This window comes from Chionomys nivalis, chromosome 18 (genome assembly GCF_950005125.1).
Source record: "Chionomys nivalis chromosome 18, mChiNiv1.1, whole genome shotgun sequence".
NCBI classification, from domain to species: Eukaryota; Metazoa; Chordata; class Mammalia; order Rodentia; family Cricetidae; genus Chionomys; species Chionomys nivalis.
In genome coordinates this window covers 16,504,223-16,522,723 of record NC_080103.1, presented here as the reverse complement: position 1 = coordinate 16,522,723, position 18,501 = coordinate 16,504,223, and the positions used below count along the sequence as shown (strand labels likewise).

Sequence of the window (18,501 nt, the reverse complement as noted above, 5' to 3'; positions counted from 1 at the left end):
AGCAGGGAGGAATCTTTGTCAGTGCCTACTTGGTTTTCCCATTCCCTGAGACCAAAGGATGTGATGTCTGAGCAGTAATGTCTTACCGTCTGCTTCTGCTGGGCACACACACCCAGCACTGGGCTTTTTATTTGGTAACCTGTGGCTTCTGGGAGGAGCTTGATGCCTTGTGCAGGATGATTACAATTAAACTCTTTTATGTGAATAAATGTGTTTGTGAAGTTTATCCTCCCCCAGTTAGACTTCCCTTTCCCTCTTCCCTTCCTATTGCCTGTATCCTACACACCCCCTCCTTTAAGATCCTTCTTCTTCTTCCTCCCCACCAGTGGTCCCTCTCTGATGGGTACTCCAAATGAAATACACAAATCCAAAGATTCACTGCTAGAATCCACGGATGGGTGAGAACGTGGTTTCTTTGGTCACGAGTGATTATGCCGCCATTTTATCCATGTACTGAAACTCCATCTGTCGTAAGCTGATGTCCTCATCCCACCACTTTGCTACTGTATATGACTAAGTTTTTCAGTTAAATCATAACGCGTGGAACTCACATGGTCATCTCTGGTGCCTCCTGACTCTATTGTGCCCTGAGATAGAGCCCTAGTTGACAGAAAAACCATGGAAGAATTTAACAGACTCTCGTTGAATGAACGGGTCAAGTGCTCCCACTAGCAGCTCTCTAGAAGTTTAAAGGAAGAAAGCAATGGAGTTAAAGAAATAATAACCATAATAAATGCCATGCCTCGATATTTACTATGCCCTTGCTGTTTAGTTTATCATGAAAACATGTTTCAGAAAGAACTTTTGAGCTGATCTAGCCATAGATAGAGTTTTGGATTTTCTTTGCTTAGTCAATGAGAAATGTTATCGAAGAGTTCTTATTGCTGCTCCTCACTGAAGTAAAGCCTATAAATGTCATACAGAAGTTTAGATAATGTGGGATTCAGCTGTGGGTGCATTTGAACTCGTGTGATGTGATGCCCATTCCTTTTTTATGCCCTCTGCTCTGCAGAGCTACTGGAGGCGAGATTTGGGCTTTGTAAGCCTAGAACTTAGCAGGGGGTGGGGTGCACTGGTGTGTGGTAGTGGGTGACAGGGGCAGGGTGCACTGGTATGTAGTAGTGGGTACCCTCCTGTAACAACTTCACTGCAGCTTAGTCTAACAACTGCTAGTCAAGTCGGAGCAGAAAGGCCAGGCCCCTGGGCTTCTCAGGACTTTTCAGCCTGAGGGATGACAGTGCATCACAGTGATGGATCACCCAAACAAATTCAAAAGCTAGATTGTGTTTTCTGTGTTCAAAGGACAAATATAGAATCTATTTTGAAAATGTCAGTGAAAATGGCTAAAGTTTAAAAGCGTCCCTGTATTAAAAGCTGATTCTAGGGGCTGGAGAGATGGCTCTTCCCAAGGACCCAGGTTCAATTCCCAGCACCCACATTAGCAACTCACAACTGTCTGTAACTCCAGTTCCAGGGAATCTGGCATCCTCACACAGACACACATGTAGACAAAATATCAATGCACATATAATAAAAAATAAATCATAAAAATGAAAAGCTGACTGTACTTTCGCTTCCTAGAAGGTCGGGTAACTGAAGTGTCTTTCTTTTCTGTTTTATTTTGCCGTGGCTTTTTACAAATCCCCCTCCCTGTTTCCTCTGCCATCAGGATGACAACTGGGGAGAGACCACCACAGCCATCACGGGCACCTCGGAGCACAGTATATCCCAAGAGGACATTGCCAGGATTAGCAAGGACATGGAGGACAGCGTGGGGCTGGATTGCAAGCGCTATCTGGGCCTTACTGTCGCCGCATTCCTTGGACTGCTCGTGTTCCTCACCCCCATAGCCTTCATCCTGCTGCCTCCAATCCTGTGGAGGGAGGAGCTGAAACCCTGTGGCGCCATCTGCGAGGGACTCCTCATTTCTGTATCGTTCAAACTGCTTATTCTGCTCATCGGAACCTGGGCACTCTTCTTCCGCAAGCAAAGAGCAGATGTGCCGCGGGTATTTGTGTTCCGAGCCCTTTTATTGGTCCTCATCTTCCTGTTCGTGGTTTCTTACTGGCTTTTTTATGGGGTCCGCATCTTGGACTCTAGGGACCAGAATTACAAGGACATTGTGCAATATGCCGTCTCCCTCGTGGACGCGCTGCTTTTTATCCACTACCTTGCCATTGTGCTGCTGGAGCTGCGGCAGCTACAACCTATGTTCACACTGCAGGTGGTCCGCTCCACTGATGGAGAGTCCCGCTTCTACAGCTTGGGACACCTGAGGTAAGGGGCATGCACACCGAGCAAAAAGGATGACCTATAACTAAAAGACAGCTGGTCCTCAGCTGGCCGGGCTGAGATGCAGTCCTAGATATAAATGTACAACTGGGGCCGGACTCTCTGGGTCTAGTAGGGGCTATGTGAGGTCAGGGGTCTCCATGCCTTCACACTGGGGCTCTCGGCTGTGTTCAGGGTTTTATCGGACTCATTCCCTACCTCTCTGGCAGTTTCTAAAGTAGCAGAGAAAAGATAGGCATAGTGACAGCTACCTACCTTGCCTGAAAACTTGGCTTATGGATGATGACTATAAGGTGACTATTCCATTTTGTCCAAAATGATGCTTCAGGTACTTGCTATACCCAAGTTTTGGAATCATCCTAGCTATCCACTGGCAGATGAATGGATAAAAAATGTGGTGTGTGTATGTATGTGTGTATGTGTGTGTGGTAGAATTTTATTTAGTTATAAAGAATGAAATTGTGTCATTGGCAGGAAAATCGACAGAATTGGGGATGATTGTGTTAAGCAAAAGTAAGCTAGACCTACAGAATAGGTAATCACATTTTCTCTCATATAGAACGTAGGTTTTATAGGTGTACATATGTATGTATGATGTATAGACACGTACACACACATGAAAATAGAAGGAAATTACTTAGGAGGGAAACAGAGGGAACTGGGGGTTTAAGAGAGGAGAAGGAGGAATAGGAGAGGTGTGTGGGTGCTATGGGAATGAGTATGGTTAAAATACATGACATATTTCATCTAAGGCATCATTATGAAATATATTACTTTTTGTACAGCAAATATACCTAATACCCCTGAACTCAGTATTCAAAACTATAATACCATTTTTTAAACACTCTGGTTTGCTCTGGTGCCTCAGTGGGATTAGTAGCTCTTCCTTTTCACTTCCACTTTCAGAGATAATCTGATTTGGTCAATCAGTTGTGTAGTCATGCTAGTGACTAATAAAAGTGTCAGGCTCTGACTGGGGTTAGTGGCCTATGCCTTTAATCCCAGCACTCAGGAGACAGAACTCTGTGAGTTTAAGGCTGGCCTGGTCTACGTAATGAGTTCCAGGACAGCCAGGGCTACAACAGGGAAACCCTGTCTCAAAAAAAAAAAAGGAGTCTCTGACTGAAGGCCACAAATGTGTAAGGGTTAAGTGTTTATAAAATGTCTGTGCAAGGAAAGGTTAAAACTCATTTATATTAGTGCATTATTTCGTGTTTAATTCCAAGGGTGGGAATGGTTTGGTTTTTGTTTGTTTTTATAAAGGAAGGTAAGCACTCTATGCTGGTTATCACTGTGAAACCTTGTGATATTATTAATCCCAGTGTTTTGGACGCGGAACTGGGGATAGAGGGTGTAAGTAATTTGCACAACATAGCATGTCCGCCTTATTTGGATTCCTCCCATGTCCTGGGGCTGAATTAATGATCCAGTTATGACACATCTCCTTCCCCGTAGCAGCTTACTCTTCCGTTTGTTTCCTTCCGTAAATTGTGAGATCTCTGAGACCACAAGCCGTGCCTTACTCCTTCTGGCGCCCTTGTTGCCTGGCATGGAGCATGGTACACAGTTGGCAGTCCTATGGACCTTGGGTGAGTGATCCAGTGTGGCGGTTTGAAAGAGAATGAGCCCCATAAATGCCCATATATTCGAATGCTTGGTCCTCAGTTGGTAAAACTGTTCGGGAAGGATTAGGAGGTGTGGCCTTGTTAGAGGAGGTGTGTCACTGAGGGTGGGTGGCTTGGAGGTTTCAAAACCCATGGCATTTCCAACCATCTCTCTCTTCTCTCTGCCACTGCCTGAGGGAGATGTGAGCTCTGAGCTGCATGCTCCCTGCTGTGATGATCATGGACTCTCACCCTCTGGAACTGTGACCCTCCAAATTGAATGCTTTCTTTTATAAATTTCCTTGGTCATGGTGTCTCTTCACAGTCATAGAAAAATAACTAAGTCACCTACCTTGGATATCTGGCTTTAAAGTTTCACTGGCCTGAGTAGTAAATTCCGATGTATGTTACATACATGGCAAAGCAGTCAGGACTGGTGAGGACACCTTAGTGGCTATTGGAAGAACTGGCTTTGTCATTGTTTTGGCTACCCACAGAGGTGGCCCTGCCCCAGTTTGGAGTCAGATTCCACTGTCCAACTAATGTCTCGTTGGCGTGTACTTGCATCCATGTCTCTGGCTCAGCTCATACTGCCTGAGGACTAACTGGTTTAGTTTTCCAGGCTGCAGCCACCATGATTGATTCTCAGAGGAGTTTCTTTTTGGATGAGTGAGCTTGTGCAGCATACATTGGTGTTCCAAATCCTCCAAGGGTGCAAGTAAAGCTCCGGATGCAAATAAATCACTGGGGCATTGGAACCTTAGAGAACTTTCTTCTCTTTGTACTCAAGAGGGACCCCCATGACGATTCCTTACAGAGCCCAAGCCAAGAGTTTCCTGCAGCTCCCAGGCACCTGGAAAGAGACTAGCATATGGCTTTGACGTGGGCAGTTGCTGTGCCGGGCCTGAAGATAGGGGACTGGGGCACAGGAGAACAGGGGGTTTCTGACAGGGCAGCTATAAAGCCTCTTGGGAAACAGGTCTAGTTCTGAGGCGATTTTTGCTGAAGTCAACACTGTGCAGAGAAACCTGTGGTCCTGGAGCAGGGGAACAGCATTCGGGAGTGTGGCAGCTGTAGGCTGTGAGTGAGACCAGATACAGCCTTGCGTCTTGGCCTTCATTCTGAGTACTGTAATTCCCACTTGCACAGGGAAGGGTGAACTCTTCCTCACTGTAGGCCAGTCCAGGCTGCTGGGACAAATGGCTCCTCCTAGGTTCCCACCCTGCTCTGAGACAGGTTGACCTCAACTGCACATGGGACCTGGGTGCTTATGGAAGGCGCCAACCCAACAGCTTCTAGAAAGTAGGAAGAAAGAAAAAAAAAACAAAACAAAAAACCAGAAACTGACAAGCAGCTTTGGTATCTAACTGCTTAACTATGTGGGTAAGGGGCAGAACTGGTGGGAGAAGCCAGACTACTCTGTGGCTCCTGGCTTGCTGCTAATAAACACTTCAGGAAAACTACATGTCTGCCAGGCTTGGAGGGGAGCATCCTCCCCCTCCTTTATCGGGGCATTTTTGTCCCTTACGTGGTGATTCTGAATTCTGAGGTGGAAGGAGAGGTTTCCCGTCTCTCCTTCTGATAGAGCCCTTGGTCAGGGCTAGGTGTCCTGTAACAACCAGGCTCAGAGAGATGAAGCAGGGTTGGCTCCTCCCCCTGGCACTGTGCAGGTCTTATCGCTTGTGCCTGCTGCTCCGTGGGCTAAATCCAGTCCGAACCCAGCAGTGGCTGGAACAATCACTGGGCCAGAAATAGAACTTCTGAGCCCTTTTGTGAATTTTCAAGACAGGAGGGAAGCGGGGAGCAGGATGGACAAAGCAAGCCCCAGATGTCAGAATAGCAGGTCTTCACCAGACCCAACCAAACCCCATGCCCTTCCTTTTTCCCTTTATGCAAAGCCTTTGCTGTGCAGAGTGACCTATTGTGCTTCGTTTCGGAGCGATGGGGAGCTCTTTCTTCCCTGTTCAAAGGTGGTTTTCCTGAATGGGCTGAGCTATTTTTGAGAGTGTTCAAAAGAATGCCTCCTCCTCAGGTTCATAAAGGAAACGGTCTTCTTAGCCCCCTTAAAAGGCCCTGGCTGTGGCTTCCCTCGTGGGCAGGGATCATTTGGGGTTTATTTGAAAACCTTCCAAAATGGGAGAGATCATTGTTGTGGGCTGTGAAATTCCATAAATAGATGCAAGATGTGAACTAACCTTTAACTAATGCCTTAGGAGCTACAAGGGCTTTTCATGTTTGCTTAATTTACCTCACCTCTGGGGGTCAGAGCAGGTGGAACACTGGCATACAGCTTTTCCCACTGAGGGCAGGTTAAGGGACCTGTTCGCGGTTACTGGCAGGCAGCACGACCTATGTTCTCTGTGGCACCTGACGTGGGTGTGGAGGTCTGTGTCAGCTGCTCGTACATATTCCACTGGTCACTTCTTTGGCCCAGTTCTCACAGTGATTTGATAATTTTCTTTAACTTTATTAGAAATGTATTTTTTAAAAGCTGACTTATGAGGGGAGTAACACAGAAGAATGTGGGAGACAGGTCTTTAAATGACCTTTAATAACATCAATATTTTCTGTGTCTTGAAATCTTTAAAGCAAAACTCCATAAATATTGGAGCAGGCACTGATGTAGTTGATAGCAAGCAGCTACCTAGCTGGCTGTCAGCCGTCAGACGCCTTCTCAACTTTGAATGCAAAACTCAATTTTTAGGACAATCCTGTGGGGGAGGCACTGTCTTCTTCACCTGTAGATGAGGAATTGGAGGCACGGAGGTGTTTGCCATTGTGAGAGACAACATTTGAACCCTGACGGTGTGGTTTCAGAAATGGCCTTCGCCACTCCTGGTACTGGCCCTAGATGGAGGTTTTGTGCTCATGTTCATGGTCCTGCTGGAAGGGCACATGAGGGACTTGCAAGCACCCTGTGTGGGCTTAGTGTACGCCTGGCAGGTGTTAGCTGATGCCGTGGGTACTGCTGTATTCGTCCGGCTCTTTGGAGTGGAGTGGCCAGGATGCAGATGTCAGACTGGCTTTTTCTCTCTGGTCCCTTGGGCTCCAGCAGTCCTTTAATTCACCAGTTGACAAAGGCTGGGCCTTGGGACTGCCGCAGTGTGTTGGAGGCTCTGGTGGACCCTTTTTTTTTTTACCTTCCCTACTTTACCTGCTTCAAAGATGCCTTTGCCCTGGTGCTGTGTAATAGCTAGCATAAAGCAACCATCATTTTATTTCTAACAGTTCTGCAGTGTGGGGTGGACTCAGCTGGATGGTTCTTCCATAGATCTTGCCTGGGTCCCTGTGCAGTTACGCACACATATGACCCAGCATGGCTGTGCCTTGCTTTCTTTCTGCATGTCCTGATACACTCTCCATCCCCTCATGGGCTCTTTACTGCTTCTGCGTCAGTATCTAGATATCAGTGGTAGCTCAAGGATTCAAAAGATATCCAAGTCGTTCTCAGGCGCTGAGAGCTGAGATCTAGAACTGGCCCGGCATCACTTTTGGTATGTTCTTCCTTGGGGAAGGCAAGCCCAGATATAAAGAGTTTGTGTTGGCCCGGTTTGAGCATGTTGTCAGTCATGGTGGGGTAGTCATGGCTACAGGAGCTTGAGGTGAGTGCTTTCATGGCGTCTACAGGCAGAGAGAGATGGATGCTGGTGCTCTGTTCACTTTCTCCTTCTTCAGTCCAGGACACCAGCCCTTCGTTAACCCAGTCAGCCCTTCCTCTCTCATAACCCTGCTCAGAGGCTAACCGTCTAAATAATCTCTTCCAGGCTTATCTCCTAGGATCTCCTGGATCCTGTCAACACCTACCACCCCAGGCTCCTCGTTCCCAGTCTGCTAAACTTGATTTTGCATATAGCTCTGATATTAATTTCTCTATCTTAAAGGACTAGAAGTAGGTTACAAGTGGGGACAACGTGCTTCTCTGAGGTGGTGCACAAATATGAATACCTTGTTGATGATAATCATCATCAGGAAGAGAGAAAAGGAACACACGAATGTCCATGGGACTCGCAGCAAGCCCCCTGTAGATTTTAACTGTCTTTTTCAATGCTTCATTCAGTAAGACTATGAGTACCTTATAAATTGCCAGTGAACATGAACCTCTACGTCACAGGGCTGGTATCTAACCAGAGGACCTTCTATGCTTTGTAAGAAGTGGTTCTGGAATCGCTTTCTAAATCATAGGAATATATGATTATAATTATATACAGCTGTTGGATGGCTTTGTTAAAAGGTGGTTTTATGTTCCTTTTTCCACACATACAGTGACACCCTTGCCCCTAATGTGGCAGTATTTGGAGATGGGCTGTAGTGAAATTACTGCCTCATTTGAAGTCATAAGCTAAGAATCTAGATAGGATTAACATCCTTATGTACAGGGATACCAGAACACCCTGTTCTATTTCCACGTGCACACAAACACAAGCCATGTGAGATAGTGTAGGCAGCCATCTGAAAGCCAGGATAGGAGCTATCACAGGAACCGAATCGACTGAAACCTTGATGTTGGCTTCCAGGCCTCAAAACTGCGAGAAAACGATTTATGTCGCATAATTTACTCGGGTTCATCCACGTTATCATAGGCAAGGCTAAGATGGGATTATTATCAGAACTGGTAATTTTTGACACTAAAACGCAGGAATCTGTGGGGTCAGTAAGCACATTTTGTCCCTAGTGAAACAGGGTTGGTCTTGTCATCTGGGTGGCTCATCCACTCTCTTCCAGGCTTGAGTAGGGGGCTTTATTTCCCTGCAAATTCTATGCTTTCTAGCTAAAACAAGAAAGGGAGAGTCAGGCACCCTGGGAAGGCTTGTATCCCTGACTCTGACTCCAGTAGTAAACAAGCAGCCCTTCAGGCTGTGGGTCAGGCTCAGTCATGAAGCTGACACCCGCCTCCCCTCCTACACTAGGGACCGGCACCAATGGTCTTGGGAGGCTGCTGAGGACCCAGAGCCATCGGCCCTGACACCAGGAGTGTTTTTAAGTGCTTACTGCAGTCCTTGGCTCATGTTATTACTACCGTGATTTCATATAGAAATGAGTGTTTTCACTTGTAACCATTTTCCAATAACAATATTTCACCAGTCCCCATGCCCACTCCCTTAAAAAAGCAACAGCTAAAAATGAATGCAAGCTGAAGACTAGAGGGAACGGGGTCCGTGCAGCCTGTGCCGCAGGAGAACTTGGAGGCAGGCTCAGAGCTGCCGTTTGTGGTTTGGTGCTGTGGTGCCTCTTAAAAGTGGTTGTAATGGGAGTGTAAGTTTCTGGACACTGTGGCGCTCTGTTTATACAGCTGCTCTCTGGCAGCCGCCACAGCTGGAGTGGCTTGCTGTGCATGGCGTCTGCCCACAGCCTCATGCCGTGGCGAGAGGACTCACTCTCAGAGGGCACAGTGCCCACGGAAGGCAAGCTGGTTTCCACTCCCTTGTGGGGGGGGGGCTGGGGGGGTTGGTGGTGGCAGGGGCTGTGGCAGTTGAGAATGCCTTCCTAAGGGCTATGCTTATATATGCCTTCTTAGGACCCATCCTGGTGTGGAAGGCCTTCGTGGGGACCATGTTTGTATGGAGGCCAACCAGTATTTTTGTAAGATCCATGATAGCTCCATGAACTGCTTTCTTGGGACCCGTGCTAGTGTGGACAGCTTACTTGGGGGCCATGCTGGTGTAGACAGACTACTCGGATGCCACGCTGGCATAGACAGGCTACTTGGGACCCATGCTGGCATAGAGAACCTTCCCCAGAACAGTGTGAGTATAGGCAACCTTCCTGGGGAATCATGCTGGTGAAGGTAGCTGCCCTAAAAGAGAAACGGCCATGCTTCCTGAACAGGACACCACCCCTTTCCCTGAAGGGCTCCTGTGGGTTGGTCCCACACTCCAGCTCTCACCCATAAATACAGGTGTGATTGTGCTTGTCGGGGCACCGCCGAGAAGGGAAGTGGTGCCTGGCGCCTCTGCCCTCTGACTCATTGGATGGCACTCAGCTCTGTTCCAGGTATAGCTTGGCCCCGTCTTGCAGTCACAGGTTCCATTGGGTAGCTGTTAACTGTTGGAGCCCAGACTTACGACCTGTGCTCCCATAGCCTTCCTAAAGCTAGGGGGGCCGATCGAGGAAGGTGGGATACGGACAGGAAGGCCAGCAGCGCCTCTCAGCTGTGTCTGCAGGCCTTAGTCTCCGTCATGGCTGCTTTCAGACACGCTAGGCAGGCCCTGGTCTCTGATCCTGGGGTCTCTGGTGTTTGATCTTTGTATGATTCACACAGTAATTATCAAATTAAGAAAAGCCAGTTTCCAGATCGGGACTCTGGCCCAGACGGGACTGACAAACAGGTGACAGTGTGATGGGGTTCTTTTGGTTTTTTTGAGACGGGTTTTTCTGTGTAGCTTTGGTGCCTATCCCGGAACTAGTTCTGGTAAACCAGACTGGCCTCAAACTCACAGAAATCCACCTGCCTCTGCCTCCTGAGTGCTGGGATTAAAGGCATGCACTGCCGCCACCACCCGAGCATGGTGGGGTTCTATGCTACAGCCTGAGGCAGAGCTACAACCCTCTGGGAAGTTAGTGGCAGGGCCACAGGGCTTTCGTCTATCGGAACAGGTCTCCTTGGTACCAGATGTGAGAGGGCTCCAGTGTCTATCAGTGCCCTCCCCCACACTCAGAGCCCTACATAGGATCATGCATGATGACCAGGGACGGTGCACGCCCGTGGCAGCTTTGTGTCGTTTCTTTCCCGAGATCAAAACAAGCAGGTCTCTTTCACGCGCCCCTCCCAGTGTGCGCATGCTCTGTGTGTGGCTCCACTCGCAGTACAAAAGTGACTATCTTTCAGAGTTTCGCTTTCATTATAAACTAACATGGCGACAGTGAACGCGTGGGAAAGTGCTCAAGGTGTCCCCTACCCTGCACTTTGGAGGCCATGCCGTGGTGACTCAGTTCTGTTGGTTCTGTCTTGGCGGTCTAGTCTCGGTACCCCAGGCTTCTCATTGGTTCGCCCTTCCTTCACTAAGGACAAGGATTAGCTGTGAGTCTCGCCCCACTCTGGTAGTCAGTGTGGAGGCCAGCAACACTTTGCTGCCTGTGATTATTGATTCAAAGCTTCCTCCTGCTTGCACTAGCAGACTTGGATCACCTGTGGATCCAGGCGGCGACGGACTGGGATTTCCTGCAGCCTCCCCAGCCAACTGAGGCCACTGATCTGCTTGCCCCTTCGGGATCGGTAGTGTGCCTGCCTGGTGGTTAAAGATCGCAGTCAGCCTGGGTCCAAGAAATTACCACAAGATGCCTTGTCCCAGAAAGCTCACTCTATCTCCTGGATAATAAACATAAGCCGGTTCCAGTTTTTGCCCCTTCTGGTCTCTTGAGTTTCAAGGTGCGTGCTGCCTGTTATTTGGGTGGGACTTGATCTCAAGATAGCTTCGCAAATACAGACATCTTAATTAAACGGCAGAGGGTCTGGAAATGTAAACACTATTTGTGCCTGGCCAGGGCAACAGCGGCACTCGGGGGCTAATTCTATTTGCTTCTCCGGGATTCACACAAATATAGCTGCAAGTGAGCCCCAGCTGTGTCTAGCTAGAGCTCTGGGCTAGTGAGCTGTATGCATGCAGACTGATTCGGCTCTCATATATACTTTGCTGGGGAGAACTGGCCGTTGGCTAAATGGTGGTGCGGGCAGGGGGTGGGGGGCACTAACGGTTCTGTTGGTTACTTGTCTGGTTGTTGCTGTCAGATACCTAACAAAAGCAACCCACAGAAGAAAGGCTTTGTTTGGGTTCAGGATACAGCCCAGAGTTGTGGAGTCGTGGCAGCTTGATCCTTAGGTGGCTGGTCGTATTGCATCCGCTCCTTTGTGTGCGGCTCTTCCCAGCTCCCTTAAACTAACCTAGATCGTTACTCGCAGCTTTGTCTCCAAAGTGATGCTCAGGTCCCTTCAAGCTTGCTGTCAGTATTAACCACAGATGTCTTACCCGGGCTGGGAGTTTTTGACAGCAGAGTCAACTTGAACTTGAGATCCTGTGTTTTTTGTGTTGTTGTAAGAAGACCTGAGTGTGAGCCCTAAAATGTAGCCCCTGCAGCAGCCATACCGTAAAGGGTAGGTGACAGGGGACGCGGTCGACGTTTCTATTGGTAGTCTTGGTTTCGGCGCTCTCTTTATTGTCCAAGTGCCTCAGTTTCCCTTCGTGCTTGTGCAGAACTTCAGCTACCAGTGAGCTCACTCCCCTCTTACCCTTGACTAGCTTCCCTTCTTTCCTGATTCATCTTCTTACTAGCTTCTTGGGGCAGCAAGAAGAAGGGGCTACAGCTTTTGGTGTCTCAGACACCTGTGGTCTCCATCTTGGCAGGGCCTCAATCCTTTTGAAGGCTTTAAGGGAACCCCTTCCTCAGCTGTTCCTGCATCTGGTGTAGTATGCTGACCGTCCTGGCTCTCCCTGTCCCTAGATCTTGTCAGGCATACCAGGTTGAGTGACCGTGACACCTGCAAAGATGCCATCTCCAGTTCAGGTCACACTCCGAGGGTCCAGACAGATGCAGATTTCAGGAAACCGTCTGAGAAACTACATTGGGTTTCTCAGAGCCATCCAGTGGTGAACACTGACCCTGTGGTTCCCACTGCATATCTTTCTACTCATACTGTTTCCTCCGCTTGGAGTTTTTGGAGTCCAGTGTCCTCAGAGTGGGACCAGCATTCACCTGTTAAGACTTAGCTTGGGCAGTTAGTGTTGCCTGCTGGGTGGACCTCAGCTAAAACCCCACCCCCTTCCTCTACATATGTGTTTGCTGCCACTTGCGCGAGCCTTTCACGTGTACTCTTTGTTTGGGTGCTTGCCACTGCCTATTGGAAGAATGAAAGTCCTTTCCAAAGTCTGGTTTGTCAGAGGACACGGGCCCAGCTCACAGCCACACTGGCCCAGGGCAGGCGCCACTACAATGAACAAGTATGTGGTAGAGAGATGAGAGAGAAGCAGGCTTGTGCACTGGGAAGAGAGGAAGAGCTGGAGACTTGACTGTGGCGAGAGGCCTGCACTGCTGTCTGAGGTCATGGTGATATCTGGGGCCATGCCGCTGCCAAGGGCCATATCTGGGTCTGTGGCCCTATAGCACCTAGGGTACCTGGCCAATGTTACCAACAAAGACCATACAGATTTCCTGTCTGAGCTTCAGTCTGAGTATATGTTGATGACCAGTGCCATGCTGAGCTGGCCCCACCTCTCACCAGCCACTGCACAGTGGTGCCAACAATGTTGTGGGAACAGGAGAATTGATCCTGTCCCTCTCCTGGGCAGTTCAGGAGAGTTGGCAGGCTGACCAACTCAGCTACCACTCAGTCCCAGATTCAGGGCTTTGAGTTGGCCTGCCCCAGCGTCTACCCCATGCTAGAGCACCCGAAGGGAGTGGTCCTGCAGAACCAAAGCTGCAGGATCTCCATGACTCAGGGCAACAGCAGATAGCCGAGAGGAGTCTCGGTGAGGGGCCAGTATTGACGGTGTAGCAAAAGCCAGAGGCCTTGAGCCAAGCCAATGACCCATTGCAATGAACATTTGCGAGTAAAGCCATTTGGGCAAAAGGATATGCGGTATGACACACTGACACACCACAACTTATTTTCTTTTATGGGATGCTTACAAGGGTGGAAGTGGATATGAAAGGACTGGGAAATGAGCAGGATTGAGGTGCACAATGTGAAATTCATAAATTAAAAAAAAAGCATGCAAAACAAAGTTTGGCTTGGAGCTTAGTGACTGGAATATCACAGGTGTTCAGGGTTTGCAATGGCCGGGATGGAGACGTCATTTCTGGACGTCGGCGTAGTTGACTCGAAGAATGAGCACATGCCCTAAATGGCCATCTTTCCAGATTTTGCTATGATGAAAAAACTGTTTAATGCTCATCTTCAGTCAACACACACCCAGGTAATCGGAACAGTGGTCAGGCGCTGATGGGGGGCAGTTGCATATAAGGAAGATGTTCACATTTTCTCCTCGTGGAGAAAGCTGTTTCATTGAGCTAGACAGGTCCAGTTAATATTGGAAAAGGCTAAGACTTAAGAGGGCCTTACCTGTGTCACGCTGTCTTCCCTTGGTCAGAGAGGAGTTGGGGATGTGAGGAAGTTAGCCTAGGTGCCAGTTTTCATTAGCCATTTTTGTCATGTGGACTAGTTTGGTTGCAGAAGGCACAGTCAAGCCAGGGGAAAGCAAATGAACAGTAAATAAGGGACTGCGTGTGGAGGTATACATGTATGTATGTATGTATGACCTCATATATGTGCGTGAGTGCATGCTTCTCTAGACTTCAATCCTTCTCTTTCTGCAACCTAGGGGATGGTTTAAAAAGAGATGGTTTATGGCCACAGTTGTTCCTCCAAGTATGAGATGTTCTCCTCAGTCAGAGGGACATGTCCCCAGGGAAAGCAATGAGGACAATAGCAGAAGTTAGAGATTAGTTCAGCACAGTGGGAGAATGGTCTTCTTTTCAGAGGTTGGTTTTGTCTGGGGTGTTATCAAGGGAGTTGTTACATAGATTAGCAAAACTAAACCAGATGAATTCTGATTTCTTTAATTCTTGAATCTCTGGCAGAGCAGTGAGGTTACTTCCATTTCTAGAATTCTAGGAATATGTTGGTCAGTTTTCTGTTGTTGAGGCAAAATACCTGAAATGGTTAGTTTTTTAGGAGGAATGACTTATTTGGGCTCAGCTCACAATTTCAGTTTTCATTTGTTTGTTTGTTTTGTCTTTGCTCACTTGGCCCAGGCAGAGCTTTGGGGTGGGAGCATATAGTCCAGCCAGCTGCTCAACCCATGGCAGCCAGGAAGCAAAAAGAGAGACAGGGCCAAACAGCAATCCCAGTGTCCCTTTCAAGAGCACACTCCTAGTGACCTTCTGTAATTTTCTACCTCAAGGGTTTTGTCCTCACAGTTCCCCAAGCTGGCAACTGAACCCTGAGGATATAGTCTTTGAAGGGAACATTGAAGACACAAAGCTTAACAAGTCATTCAGCATAAATGGATTTTGAGCCATGCTTTTATGCCCAGGAGTGGCATGAACCAATCAACCCTATTCCCTATTATAGGATGATTATACCCATTTTCAATAATATGATGCTATTTTTATAAGGCTTTGTGGTTTATAAACACATTCACAGGCATGATTTCAGTTAATCTCAACGGCTTCATAAGGTAGCTGTTTTTATCTCTTCATCACAAACCAAGAGGAAACAGTCTAGAAAGTAACAGAAAGACAAGATCAGATCTGGAATCTCGACTTTCTGCTTCGGAGGCCAGTGTTTTCTCCACCTGTGAGTCATGGCTGCCTCCCAATAAGTAGACCGTACTGTCAAGAGGCTGCGAGTTGTCAAAGGATGCTGGAACCTTGTGTGCTTGTGGTTCCTCTCCCCAGGGAAAGCTTTTCAGAGGGCTCCACGTTGGCTCATTCTAAAGGCAGCCCTCCTGGGTGGGAGAGATTGGTATGGGTGCACACGGGGCAGATCAGCCTCCCCAGCACACACATGGATAGAGAAACTCATGGCAGTATAATTTATGAGGCATGTGCCTCAGACCAGACCGTTTAAATTATATTATCTTATTAAATCTTACAAAGCCTAAACTAAACAGACAAGTCAATGTGGAAAGGCAGAAGGCAAAATCCCCAAGCTCCAATATTTTTCCTGCCCTAAATGTCAGTCAGAGTGAACTTGGAGAAAGTCTGAATTCAGCATTTGCCCGCCAGCCTTGAAGCTCTGAAGGCGGCTCTCCCTGAAGCCAGCCTTCGCCAGCACCTCAGGGTCTCTCGCTGGAATTTCTAACTTCGCCAGCCTGCCCCATTCATTTCATTCACCCTCCAGTGACACACTTCATATCAGCCAGCTTTTGGAGCCCACGTCCCATGGCAGAGCCAGGTATTCTGGGTTTTTAGTCCCATCCTACTCAAGACAAAAACGAATGAAATGAATAATTTAAGATGACATGATCTCCCTCTTTTTTTCTCTCCAGAGACAGGAGTTGTCTGGGGTATTATCAATAGAATTGTTTCATGGATTGGGATATTGGGCTAGATGAATTATGATTTGTTTGATTATTGAACTTTGGGGAGAAGAAGGAGATTGCTTTCATTCCTACAGTTCTGGGAATATGGTAGGGTTGTGCCCACAGCCTGTGTCCCAGATTTCCTGCTTAAAGATGGCTTGGCCTCTTGTCTCTGAATCTGGTGCTGACAGCGTGATGCCAAGCTCTTCATCAGTCTGATTTCCCTTGCCCCTCTCACTCCCCAGAGATGATCTTGTCTAGGAATCAGGGTACCTTGAAGGATTTGATTTCATGCATCTCTCATTCCCCCTTTGCCTTGAATGGTTTTAGGAAATACTTCTTGGCCAGTCTTAAACCTATGGGAATTCTAAGGTTTCATAAATGAACAAGTTGAGCCAACAAGTGTTTTGTGTGGAAGAAATAAAGGAGGCCTCCCTTGCCTGTGAGGGACTTCTGCAAGGAGTTGTTAAAGAGCCAGAGATTGCACTGCCTGACTCCGTGTAGCATGACAACGGTCTGTGTGGCACTGGGAGTACTCTGAATCTAGGGACAGGCCATGGGGTCTAAAGAATGTGAACAACTTCCTGAAAGAGGCCAGGCCTGCCCTGGCCCTGTGTGGTACCATAGTTGGAGGATACAGAGAAACAGAGGCAAGAATGGTATCTGAACACTGACACTGGCTGAAAGAATGCTTGCACTGTATGTCCTGGTCTTGCAGGGCTATGACTTAAGCCAGCATCTAAGCCACTGAAATGACTTTGATAGCCAACAACAAGGGAGAATGTAGAAAATGACATCAGCCGTCGAGTTCTGAGTATTTCGATTGTTACCATAGCCTGGAGCAGAGCATGGGGACAGGTGGCCTCTAGCCGATGATTGGACCCAAGTCTTCAGCGGTTACGTATGAAGCACAGCTAAGCCGTGAACACAGAGAATCACCATCCCAGGTCTCGACAAAACTTCAGGCCTGTCGCACCATGGTTTGCTCTGTAAAAAGATGAAACACGTTGGCGTTTAACCCAAACGGTCCCCTTTAAAGTTGGGGACACTGGTCATGTATTGTCTTAGTTCTGTGGGAATTCTCACTCTCTCATATTGTTAGATGCCAAACAAATGGTTCTCTGTAGGCGAGAGTGTGCACAGCTCTTGGAGGAGTTTAGAAACTTGGCGTGAGTGTAAGTCAGCTCCTGAACTAGCCTGTCAGTCTGGGCAGCTGGCCAGGCCCTTGCCGGGCTCTGAGTCACCCTGGTGCCTCTGTGAGATGATGGGGTGGGGAAGGAGCGGGATGCCTGCTCTTCTCTTCTGTGATTCTTAGGAGATGAGCTCCTCTGGCCTTGGGAGGACTGAGCCCCTGTGGGAAGCAGGTCTCTGTCCCAGAACACCAGCTGCCTAGGGATTTGCCCCAACATTGGCAGCCAGGGGCCTTGTCTCAGCCTGTTCTAGCCATGCTGGAAGGTGACAGGGTAGGTGCTCTGCTCGAGCGAGACAAGGACAAAAGCCACTTCTAAAGATGGCATTTGTGGGGCGAAGGCATTGAGCAACAATACCGTTTCCTCAGCGCATGGGCCCCTGCTTGTAGCCAGGATGAAAATCAAAACCCAGCAGCCACCACAAGAAGCTTTGAAGATGGCCCTGGGGAGAACTTCTGACACTGCCTTTAAATTCTTCACTTTTTTTTTAAAAAAAGGATTTATTTTATTTACTTATTGATAATATGTATGTACCTTCAGAGTTTATGTGCCCCACATGTAAGCAGGAGCCCACAGACACCAGAAGAGTATTGGATCTCCTGAAATGTCAGTTACAGGTGCTTTAAACTGCCATATGGGGGCTGAGGGCTGAGCCTGGGGCCTCTACGAGAACAGCCAGTGCTTGATAGCTAAGCCATTTCTCAATCCCTCCATGCAAGTTCTTAACTTTGGATTATGGAAGAATTTTCTGTTATAATCCAGGCACCTAGAGATGCTCTTCTGCTGGTGTAGAAGCACAGGATGGATTAGTTTGAACTGGTGTGTCTGTATATAACTGAGACTTATGTTCGTGCTTAGGGCCTTTACCTTGCCTTAGGCCCAGAGGTTCTAGGAAATTAGTGTGGGCAGAGGCAGAAGAGCAGCAGCAGTGTTCAAGGAAGCACGCATGTGATGGAGGAGGACATACCTTTGGGTCCCGTGCAGGTGAAGGAACCCTTGCCCCACAATGGAGAAAGTCACAGAGGAGGGTGGGGCAGAGATGGAAGCCACACTGAACAGAGCTCAGAAATACATGAAAATCTGCGCTGAATCCCTGCCAACCAAGGGCCACCCCTTGGGGAAGTTACTTTTGCATCCCACACTGTCTTAGTGCCTGTTCGGCCATTGCAGTCCAGAGGACAACACTCTGCCAACTGAGCCTCACCGCGACCTGGGTTCAGCTCTTAAAGCAGAGTTCCAAAGGGAGTGGCGGGGGCACACAAGAGCTTCAGCTGGTTGGTTAAGGGTTGCACGGTCAGAATGAAGTGAAGGTCTATGAGCCACTGTCAGAGCACTGGGATGCCACGTGGTCGTCCAGGAATCCAAGACTGTCCCTGTCCTGCGGTTCTGGCTATTGTA

At 48.2% G+C, this 18,501-nt stretch overlaps 1 protein-coding gene across 2 annotated transcripts in view; it reads left to right on the top strand.

Moving 5' to 3' along the window:
- The window catches only part of Vangl1 (VANGL planar cell polarity protein 1), a 52,019-nt gene that overhangs the window by 19,539 nt on the left and 13,979 nt on the right, over nt 1-18,501 (top strand). For both annotated transcript variants that reach the window (XM_057793785.1, XM_057793784.1), the window contains exon 4: nt 1,670-2,277. In XM_057793785.1, coding sequence (XP_057649768.1) covers nt 1,670-2,277 — 608 coding nt within the window. The remainder of the gene's footprint in view (nt 1-1,669; nt 2,278-18,501) is intronic.